At 46.7% G+C, this 11,301-nt stretch overlaps 1 protein-coding gene across 1 annotated transcript; it reads left to right on the forward strand.

Annotated features, from left to right (window-relative positions):
• The first annotated feature begins 9,253 nt into the window (after positions 1 to 9,253).
• Positions 9,254 to 10,075, forward strand: LOC123029868 (transcription factor Sp5-like). Its single transcript, XM_044443245.1, has one exon. The coding sequence runs from the start codon at positions 9,269 to 9,271 to the stop codon at positions 10,073 to 10,075; it is 807 nt and encodes a 268-aa protein (XP_044299180.1). The 5' UTR covers positions 9,254 to 9,268.
• The last annotated feature ends 1,226 nt before the right edge of the window (positions 10,076 to 11,301 follow it).

Genomic DNA, 11,301 nt, shown 5'->3' on the forward strand with positions numbered 1-11,301 from the left:
GCTGAGAATAGCACTCCAAGATATCTAGAAGGTGCCGGGTTGGGGGAGGCAAGACTAGATGGACAAAAAGGTCTGAACTGATATAAGACCGTTTTTGTTCCTATGAGCAGGAACATTGATATGAGGCTTAGAGCAAGGCCCTTAAACTTTGTGTCCAAAAATAATTCTCTGCTTATTAGGATGTGTTTCATTATCTCAGTTATCCTGACAACAGGACTGTAAGATAGACTAATAATATTTCCCCCATATTGCTGTGGATAGAATTCTGTGTTGCCTCAAAAAGTGAATTCTGGACAAAAGGGACTTCCTGATTCACAGCTCACTCTCTGAACCACTCCACTGCACGAGCAGCAAGCTTGCTAGCTTGAGGATGGGGAATAACCCAGGTTCTTTTTCTTCTACTCTTTCCCCAGGCCCATCTCCCCATCACAACCGTTTATTGACCACAGATAGTTGTTACAGTGTGATTATGGCATCTGGAAGTCTGCCTGGAAAAATATGGTGTAGCCTAGCCTCAGATAAGATGAGCTGTTGTAGATTGGTGGTTTATGTGCCTAGGAAAATTGTGTTCACATTTTCTGAATGAGCTAGCACTCCCTTGAACGTCTCCATCTTCTAGAGAAGATCACACATAGTCACTAGAAGCATGGGACACTTTCTACCACTGGAGGTTCATGTTCCAACTACAGCCCTTGCTAGACAGGAACAGCCTGACCCCACTGCTGACCTCCAGCTTAGACTGCTGTAGTGTATCATATGTGGGGCTGTCTTTGGGGGTTGTTGGGAAAGTACAGTTAGTTCAGAATACAGCTACTTACCTATTATCTGAGACTATGCAATGCAAACACATCTTCCCTGTCCGTTGCCGGCACAATTCAAGCTTACTTTTAAAGTCCTACATGGCTTTGGTTGGGGCACCTGAAGGACCACCTTCTCCAACATCAGATCCTCACACCATGTCATGTGGGGCTTTCTCTGCTTTGGTTTTCTGTTCTTTCCCCAGAGCAGCTTGCATGGTGAAGAATCAGGTGTTCCTTCAGCATTAGATACTTTGTTTTGATTTCCCCAGCATTTAATCCATACATATTTTGAGTCTATGAGCAAATAGTTTGAACTGTGTTACAGAGCTATTGTTTTTTTTTAATCTGTTTGGATTTCTTTTTTGGTGCTCTGTTATTTTTGTAAGTCAACGTGGAAATGTTTCTCAATAACGGGTATGGCATCAATCACAGCTTTTAAAAGTAGAGGCAAACATATTGACTTTAGAGGGGGCCCCACCATGTTCAGAGGGACATACTCCTAAGGAAATATGCATAGGACTAGAGATTTAATGTTGAATTGACTGATGGAAAAATAGAGGCATTCTATCCAGTGTTAGTCCTACTTAGGGCAGCCCTATTAAAGTTCCATGGGACTTAAGTTAGACAAAGATTGTGTATAGCTCATTAAATACAGCCTAGAATCTGCCTCTGTTCTTGGTGAGGTCCCATGTTCTTCATTCCCTCTACTAGCATATGCTTTCTACTCAACATTAGTGTGAATTTTCAGTAGGAATCTTTAGAGGGTAGACATAAACAGAAAGATCTGTAGCACTTTAAAAACTGCCCTAAGCCTTCATGGGCTGCAGCCCACATTATCAAATACCCTTCAGGTTATTTAGACAATACAGATGGTGGTAGGGAGGGAGTTGGGGGTGGGGGGGTTGATTATGTGGTCAGTCCAGACTGGTTCTGACAATTACATTAACAGTGATCATTTCAAATGCATGCTGTTGCTGATAAACATCCTGGCATAAGGTGAGACGATTACCTGATGTGTGATAAAAATCCATTATCCTGATGCAAGCCTCTAGTGAAAGAATTAAACCTGATGATAAGTTCTAACCCAGCAGTTTCTTGTTCTCCTTTTGAATTTAGTTTGCTTCACCATGAGCACTGAATAGAGCGTGTGGGAGGCTAAAGTGTTCTCCCCCACTTGTGTCTATTTATCCTTTCTGTAGAGACTGACCTGTTTCTCCATGAAGAATTCACCACCATGTATATGTGTAAAACCCCCAAAATTTTAATATTCCATGCAACTGATGAAGTATGTTAGACTTCCGTGTACCAGAAGCAGCTTTATTTCAGTAGGAAATAATCCAGTTTTGCAAATGAAATGGCTGAGAATCAGCCACATTTCCCATGTGGCAGAGACCAATTCAAAGGTTGTTGACACCCTTTGATATATAGACCATAAGCCAATGAAAATAATAAATATCTCTTTAAAAACCCAACCTGCTGGTTACTGGAACTAAGAAATTCCAGGAACTTTCATTTTTACAATTAATTGTAGTGCACAAAATCATATCATTCATGAAATTTATAATAAAATAGCACCATGTTTTGTGCTATGTCAATCCAAAATAAATGATAACCATTACTGTACAAAACTTTCTTGATATAGCCTTATAAAATAACATGCTCTATATTATCCCATGTCTTTTGTACTGTGCAATCATGCTGATTTACTTGGAAATGAGTCCCACTGGGTTGAGAACTATCATATACATAGATTTAGAATTGCAGCCTTATGGTACAAAGCTGTGCTTGTCTCTTCCGGATTGTGCCCCAATGGGGCCTGCTCCCACACTGAATTGGCCATCCTACATTCACTAACCTGCAAGCAAGCTCCCTTGGACCCAGTGAGACTTACTGCTCAGTCGACACAGATAGGATTGTGCTCTCAGTTGCTCTTCTGCTACCCCAAATCTAGGTTCTGCTATGAGAGTCAATGTCAGGTCTGCTTCCTTTCCAGGGATGAACCACTTTATTACCCTCAGTTGAAAGATAAAATGGTATATATTTTAGATAAAATTGAAGATCAATTGAAGATCAATTTATCTTGAAGATAAAATGGTATATATCCTTTTCTGCAAGGATCGATAGGATTCTTCTTCCTGTGAATCACTGTGTAGGAACCAAGCAGATGCTGTCCATCTAGATCAGTCCTTCTACACCAGTGCATATGAGTGTAACTTTTTGTATTTGGGGCACATGTTTTTTCTTCTCTCTCTTGTATGAAGAGCAGAGGTGTAGTTCAGGTAATCTGATACATGGCTGGGGCATGCTGGGACTTGTAGGCCTTTCTTCTATCTAAACATAGGATGGCACCCTTGGGGAGACAGGAATTTCCCTAGTACTGAAGGGAAGCACTGAGCTGTAGCCTTTCTCATAGCTCAGACACAGAAAAATGCATTTATGCTTTCTGAGTCAGCTCCCACAAGAAGGAGCCGGCATTCTCCTCACAGCAGGAGAATGCCACAATTAATATTCCTCCCTGCCAGGCCATTTTATTTTAGGTATTTATGACATTTATATATTGTGCCTCATCTAGACAGATTCTGGAGTAGTGAACCATGAAAAAAAATAAAAGAATAAAACATCAGAAAAGAATATCAGCATCCATCGCTGCTCAGTCAAGGAAGGCTTCCTGAAACAAAGATTCAGAATTTGAGGGGCACCATAAACAGCAGCATGTTGGTGTTCCGCCTGACCTTCAGAGGCAGCTTGTTCCACAGAAATGGGGACCACAATGCTGTGCCCATTCTGTCAGAAACTAGGAATGGAGCCCTACTTTCTGTCCTGCCCTTTGCATATCCTCAGAATTTAGGAATGCCTCACACTTGCTAGGCAATGACAGAGTTAGGAAAGATCTTGACAATCAAACTCCAGCCTCAGGATGCAGTTGGACCACCTAGCCTTGGTCTAAATACCCCACAGCAAAGGACAACCCACCACTTCCTGAGAAAGCCTTCCACTGATGAACAGCCCAGACTGTTAGGAAGCTCATCCTGATGGTTAGATGAAATCTGTCATCTTGTAACTTCCAGCCATTGAGTCTGTTCCTTCCTTCTGGAACAAGAGAACCCGTTTACCCCATCTTTTGCTTGACAGATCCCTGAAGATGGCTGTCATGGCACTCCTTAAGCACCTCTTCTCTGAGCCAAGAAGGATGCTGCTGCTGCAATTTGCCTGCACCTGCCTGCTTCATCTACAGTGTAGATTCTACACAGAGGGACTTCTCATTGAGTTCAATGGGGTGATCTTCTTTGCTGGCTTTAGGAATTGTAGCTTTTCAAGATTATTCTGGCTGAGCCGGGGAGAAGCACCAGGAGGTGGCTTCCTCCAGCTTGTTCCAGGTATGAGTTTCCCAAGAGCAGTTGCTTGATCACTAGACTAACCATCTGGTCCGAGCCAGCACAGTTGGATCTTAGGTACCTACAAACCCTTGGACAGATGAAGATGAGTGTTCTAAGAACAGCCAGGGCAAAGGGGTTTAGTTGATGTTTAACATGGAGTCAGCGATAGTTAAGTATTAACTGCCTAGCTCCTTGCAGATCTGAGGGTAACAAACAGAAAGGGGGGAAGGAGGCATCTGTGGTCTGCCTTTAATGCATTCAAAAAAGACAGAAAAATCCAGTTGGCAAATCTCTTCACCCATGTTATGTCCCCACCCTCCTTTAGTGCTGATTTTGCTGCTATTTATCAATCACACTGTACCTCCCTCCTCCTCAGTTTCTAAGACTTGCCTCTAGTCCACTATTAGAGTTACAAGTTTGTGAGGAAACATCTCAAGCAAAAAACCCCAGCTGTAGACAAGCCCTTTGGTTATCATAAGGACAAATATCACTCCTTGACTTTTAACGGGTCCTTCCTCCCCTTATTGGTTTGACTTCCGATGTTTTAGTCAGCTCTAGGGCTTCAGTCTAAATAAACCTCTCCAAATTTGTAGGACTGCCCCACATTATCTGGGGTCCTCCTAATGTGTTGGAGTACAACACCCACCAGCCCCAGCCATCAAGGCCATTGTAGTCCAGGACACTTAGAGGTCATAGGGTTCAGAATGGATGCCACAGAACAACATTTGGCCCACACACAAGCAGAGATGGGCAGGGGATGGTTTCAGCTGGTACCAAGAGATCACCACGTCCATCACTTTGGGGATGGGAGAAATACTTCGGGAGAGGTGTGGCTCAGCATCAAAGGGAGCAGGGAAGCACTTCTGGAACCTCCCTCCAAAATACCAAACAATTAGCAAAATATTCCCATGAATGTCATGTTTTGCTGTATGTGAAGGATTGCAGGGGCATGCCTGCATTTAGTAGGGAACAGTCACCACTCTTTCTTCCATTTAAGAAGAATTTTAAATATTTGAGAAAAAGATCACTGCATTGTTCAGTCTGGGTGGGGCCTTTATGGTGTCATTAGCACTTTCTAATAGAGATTTTAACACTCATGCCACTGCATTGTATGTGAAACATGCTTTTACTGTGATTTATTTGCGGGTTTATATGCTAGAAGAGGCCCCTTTTGATGATGGGCAGGGTACAGCTGGAGTTAGGTCTCTGCACCTGAATGTGCTGCACTGCAGGTCTATTCTGCCAGCCTGGATCTGCCCCACATTGTTTCAGAAGCGGTGGGCCAAAGCTCTGCATAAGGCAAACAACAGCCCGAGAGCAGTGGTTTCAGGGCACTAACAGCAGAGCAAGTTGGTCCCCTGGTGCAGAGGCAGAGGAAGGTCGGAATTATATCTGAGTGGTGCAGCAAGAGTGTTTATGCTAGTGGCAGGCACAGCAAGGAGCTTCATTTGGGCTCTGCTTGGGGTAGCAAGCTGCCTTGGGCCAGCAGTGAGCACTTCGTTTTTCACTGTGGGATGGATGGAATGGTAGCCAGTCAACAGCTTAGAACAGGGGTCCTCAAACTTTTTCTAAAGGGGGCCACTTGACAGGTGCCAGCCATGGGCGGGGGCCGCCAAGGCAGTGCTGGCGGGGGTGGGTGGATATGCATGTAAGGCGAGGTGGGGCGCTGGCTTGCTCATGAGGAGATCGAGTCCAAAATGACCACCTTGTGAGCAAGCCACCAGGTGCCGGCTTGCTCACGAGGATATCGTTTTCTCTGAGCTAGTCCAAAACGACCTCCTCATGAGCAAGCCACGCACCCGCCCAGCAAGTGCAAAACCTGTGGAGTGGACCAGTTAAATGGGCATGGTGGGCTGGATCAGGCCCGCAGTCCTAAGTTTAAGGACCGATGGCTTAGAAAGTAAAGAGTTACAGTGAGAGACACCACTGAGGTAAAGCAAAACTGTTGGGAATAGCTCACTCAAGCATCACCAAAAAATGACAGCTATTGGCATAATATTTGCATAGGCATAGCTATATGTTGAGATTCAGATTTAGAAATAACTATTATTTAAATAGAAATACAGTCATGAGGAAGTTCTGACCAGGTGGTGTGAGTGTTATGCTCAGTCCTGCTGTCCTGAATATGGACAGGCAATTTCAAGGTTCTTCCCTGCTCATCCATCATAGGTTTCTTGATCTTTACATCGGACATGGGCTAAAGTCCCCATCAAAAAGAGAACCATCCTCTGTAAAACAGAACACCTAACCATCTTGATTGGCATGTCATTACTGCCCTGGTGAATTTAGCCACAGATAATCCTCCTAGCTCCATCCTGGATTTCTCAGGAGCTTGGCTCCATGGTCCCCTAATTGCATAAGAGCAGTGAGGTACAACCAAGTTCTGCTTGCTCAGTAGTTTTGGAAGGCTTTCCCAGAGATCGAGTAAGAAAACTGAAGGCCAAACTAGGCAAACATGGAGGGAAAAAAAAGAAGTCATACTCAGACCCCTTCATCTCTGTTTCTCTTAGTGGCTCATTTGTGGACAAGTTAGGCGAGGAAGGAGCGGAAAGAACTGTTCTGTTTCCAAATAGGACCATGTTGAATATCAGCTTGTTACTCATATCTAAATTTCACGGAAGTACATTTGGGGGGTGATTATAGCATGGCTTGAAAACAGTAATTCAACTGAAATTATATCAGTAAGAATAAGAGATAGTGGATGTAGACATTTAAAAAAAGTATAAGTAGCCATGTTTGCCCATGAAAGGAAAAAGTCCTAAAGCAATTGTTGTGCAATATCTTTCTTTGGACCAGCCCAAATGTCACAAAGCCATAAACAAGCTTTCAGGTTCTACAGAATTCTTCTTCAGATTAGATGTTCAGTAAAACAAAACAGGGGGAACTGGGGAGGAAAAGCAGAGCAGAATGTGAAAGCTCAAAAGAATCTGACCTTTAGCACAGCCTTCCCCAACCTGGTGCTCTCTGGCCATTTATTTATTTATCATAGAATACTAGAGCTGGAAGGCCATCAGGTCCAACCCCCTGTTGTTGCAGGACAGCAATTTAATTTATAGACTGCATCTGTAGCTCTGTTAGGGCTTTCTGAGCAGTGTGCATTTCATTAAAGCCAAGAATAAAATAATTGGCTCTATAAAATACTACAACACAACAATATGGACAGAATATAGAAGCTTAAAAAAGGTAAAGGTTTCCCCTTGACGTGAAGTCCAGTCATGCCTGACTCTAGGGGGTGGTGCTCATCTCCGTTTCCTAGCCGAGGGAGCTAGCGTTTGTCCGCAGACAGTCTCCGTGGTCATGTGACTAAACACCAAAGTGCACGGAACGCTGTTACCTGCCCACCGAAGTGGTGCCTTTTTATCTACTTGCATTTGCATGCTTTCGAACTACTGCAAGGTTGGCTGGAGCTGGGACAGAGCAATGTCAACTCACCCCGTTGTGCAGATTCAAACCGGTGATCTTTTGATCAACCAGCCCAGCAGCACAGCAGTTTAAACCACTGTGCCACCTGCATCCTTTCATAAGAACATCAATTAAAAAATTCATGAAATATATTTCACAAAACAGTTTTCACCTGGCACCAAAATGCTAGTAATGAAAGCACCAGGCAGACTTCTTTGGGGAGCCTATTCCAAAGGGGAGGTGCAACCTTCAAGAAGACTGCAGCTGGCTGGGACATGATGGAAGTTGTATTCCAGTACATCTAGAATGCACCAGGCTGGAAAAAACTGGTTTATTACATTACACAAAGGGCCATATGCCATAATAAGGACAAGCTCTCTCACCTGTTTTAAACTACCAGGACAGGTATGTTCAGAATAAGGTCTGCTCCTGTATCTTCATTTTAACACAGCTCAAGGCATCAGAGTTAACCAAATTTTACTAACACTCTGTCTCTGGATCCTGCAAAATCTTTTAAATAACAAGGTAAAATAAAATGAGTTTAAGGGAATTTTTTATATAATGGTACTCTTTTAGAAATCACACAGGGGTTTTATTGATCTGTAAAGATTCATCTGTCAAGTCTCCCATGATCTGTAAGATTCATCAGTCAAATTATTCTGTCTTAGCAATATTTTGATCAGTTCCATTCCCAAATTCTTAAGAAAAGCCTAAAAATGAAATCATCCCCTTTTAAGAATTGTTAATTTGCTCAAATAATATCCCACGGGCACGCAAAAGCCCTCTGAATATCATTTTAAACCAAGATTATTTAACATCATGTTCTACGCAACAGTTTGTACTGTAAAACTGTAACCAATTCAGCTCTGTGGTGCCAACAATGATCATAGACTCATTTTTGGAACTATCTCCAGGGGCTTAACTTCCCAGAAGCCCACCTGTGGGCCTGCCTCAGCACTTGCTTCGGCCTGTACCGAGAGACAAGAGCCCCAAGCGTAGCTGCGTGGTGGTTCCTTTCTTCTGTCAGCTCATGCAAGTGGGGTGAGGCTTGGTTCAGCACATAGGCGTGTGCATGTGAATGCACTTCCTCCAATGCCCATGCGTCCATTCAGCCTCTTGCCCTTGAAGCCAGGTGAGCAAGCAGCTTCCCCAAAGAGCCAGCCCACTCCAAAGGCCATGCTCCCGGGAGTCCTTGCGTAGAGTGAGGCCGTCTAGGTGAGGTGGCTGCACAGATGGCTTGCGTCGCTTTGGCACAGGCGATCGCCAAGGCCACCTTGCCCAAAATTCCTAATTTTAAAGAGGGACTCCTCAAAACGAGGCGTAGAAGGGGATGCAGGTAGCGGGGGGCAAAGAGGAGTGAGGGGTGGCCGTGCAGTGGAAGAAGAGGGGCAATGGAGGGGTGAAGAAGAGACAAGGCAGGGGTGTGATGGCAGGGAGAGAAGTAATGGGGTGGAAGGGGAAGATGGTCCCTGGAGCACCCAAACACCTAGAACGGGGCCCAGGTTAAAGAGTAGGGCTTGGTACCGCCTGTGCTCTTTCTCAGCTGTTTTCTCTCTGCCTCAGGACCGGACCCCCACATTGTCTCCAGGGGACGCTGCTCCCTGCAACTCCACCTTGGCCTTCATGGGAGCAGCACCCACTGCTCCTCACTCCTCAGCCTGCACCCCGAGAGCCTATGAGTCCGTGGGGATGTTCCAGATCTGGAGCAATGAGGTACCATCGGGCTCCCACACAGCCATGGCGTTTGGGCTGCCCAAGATGCCCTATCAGGGGCAGGCGGCATCTGGCACGACTGGCGGCACAGCCCACGAACTGCCTCTGACCCCGCCAGCAGAGCCCGCCTACTCCTTTGAGCTGTCGCCTGTCAAGATGCTGGCACCCCCCATGCCGGCCTCCTACCCCTTCTCTGAGGCCCAGGACTTCTCCAGCTTCTTACAAGGCCCTCGGCCTCTGGGGCCAGCCGTCGTGCCTCCCCCAGGCGCCCCCTTGGCGGATGATGTCCCCTGGTGGAGCCTGCAGCAGCCAGGCAGCTTCTCCCTGGGCCGCCCGCTGGTCCTCAGCCCCCAGCCGCCCTTGGCCGCGTTCCTGCAGGGAGCCCCCAAGGGGCTGCTGGGGACAGCCCGCCGCTGCCGCCGCTGCAAGTGCCCCAACTGCCAGGTGGCCGGCGGGGCAAACGAGGAGCCGGGCCGGAAGAAGCAGCACATCTGCCACCTGCCCGGCTGCGGCAAGGTCTACGGCAAGACATCCCACCTGAAGGCCCACCTTCGCTGGCACGCCGGGGAGCGTCCCTTCGTGTGCTCCTGGCCCTACTGCGGGAAAAGCTTCACTCGCTCGGACGAGCTGCAGAGGCACCTCCGGACACACACGGGCGAGAAGCGCTTCGGCTGCCAGCTGTGCCCCAAGCGGTTCATGAGGAGCGACCACCTGGCCAAGCATGTCAAGACCCACCAGGGGAAGCGAGTGCGGGGTGTGTCTGTGGGCATCAAGCAGGAGTGAGGAAGACGAGGGAAGCCGGGAATTTAGGCTGACGCGGGCAGCGCGCGGGAGCACCCGGGGCCCACACCCGCTTCCACACTGCCAGCCTAGTTCACATCATAACCCCCCTCTCCCCAAAAGGATCATGGGAATTGTAGTCCAACATGGTGCTAGGAATTTTCAGTCAGAAACCACTAGGCTAGGGGTGGGAACATGTGGCCCTCCAGATGTTGTTTGACTGCAACCCTCTCCAATCACAGCCAGCATGGACAACAGGGACGGGACAAGAGGCGATGCTCACATTCACTGAGGCTCTCCAGGCCCAACACAGAAACTCAGGCCACCTCATCCCCATTCCTGGTGGTGCTCTGGAAATGCACACCTTCCTTCTCTTGACTGAAGTGTGCATTTTAAATGCACATTTTTTAAAACGAATGCAGGTTTGGAAAGAGCTATGCTTTCCCTGAAAGTGGTTCTTCTGCTTATGTTTGTATTTGCAAATGGGGCAAATCCAAGGTAAACTTCAAGGACATCAAGTAGTTGCACTTCCCTACTGAGGGCTGATGGAGCTGCAGTCCTGCAACATTTGAAGGGCACATGTTCCCCTACCCATGGCCCTGCCTCAGAGAAGTACATTCCCTGGAAAGTAGGAAAGCTCTGTTATGCCAGTCTAAATCTGTAGGGTGAGGAGATATTTCCATACAAGTGGCACAGAATCACCTCTTCAAATGCACACCTAGGAAATGTCCTGCTGCAACTGGGTCAAATGCAGCATTAGCACAAGTTACAGGGCAATCCAAAACGCAAGGTAAGGAACAGGTAAATGGTTTAGCACAGCAGTTTCTGTCCAGTCAGGGAACAGGCTAAAAAGCAGGAGTGGTTGGCAGAGCAGCCAAAGGTTAAAACCACATTAAGCAGTCAGATACGTTATAGACTCCAGAGGCAGAAGCAAGCAGGAGTCCGAGGTTCAGTCACACAGAGCCTCAGTCTTAAGGCTGTGTCCAGAAAACAAGATATAAGGCACTAGACCTGAAAGAACAGCATTGTTTCCAGCAACTTTTTTCAGCTTCCAGCTGTTAAGCAGAGGCTGCCAGAGCCTTGGCAGTGGGTCCAGCCACAGCTTATCAGCAGATGCTAGAAAGCAGGAGTCCCCTTACTCCTGAGGAATCCTCTGTTACAGCCAAGCTCTTCACTTGAATGCAGGGAGTCAGGCCTGCGTCTTCCGCTCGGAATGCCCCTGGGACTGT

This window comes from Varanus komodoensis, unplaced genomic scaffold, assembly GCF_004798865.1.
Source record: "Varanus komodoensis strain SLA01 unplaced genomic scaffold, ASM479886v1 scaffold41, whole genome shotgun sequence".
NCBI lineage: Eukaryota > Metazoa > Chordata > Lepidosauria > Squamata > Varanidae > Varanus > Varanus komodoensis.

Coding starts and splice junctions, on each gene's coding strand:
- LOC123029868 (XM_044443245.1), top strand. CDS start 9,269: ATGTTCCAGATCTGGAGCAATGAGGTACCATCGGGCTCCCACACAGCC.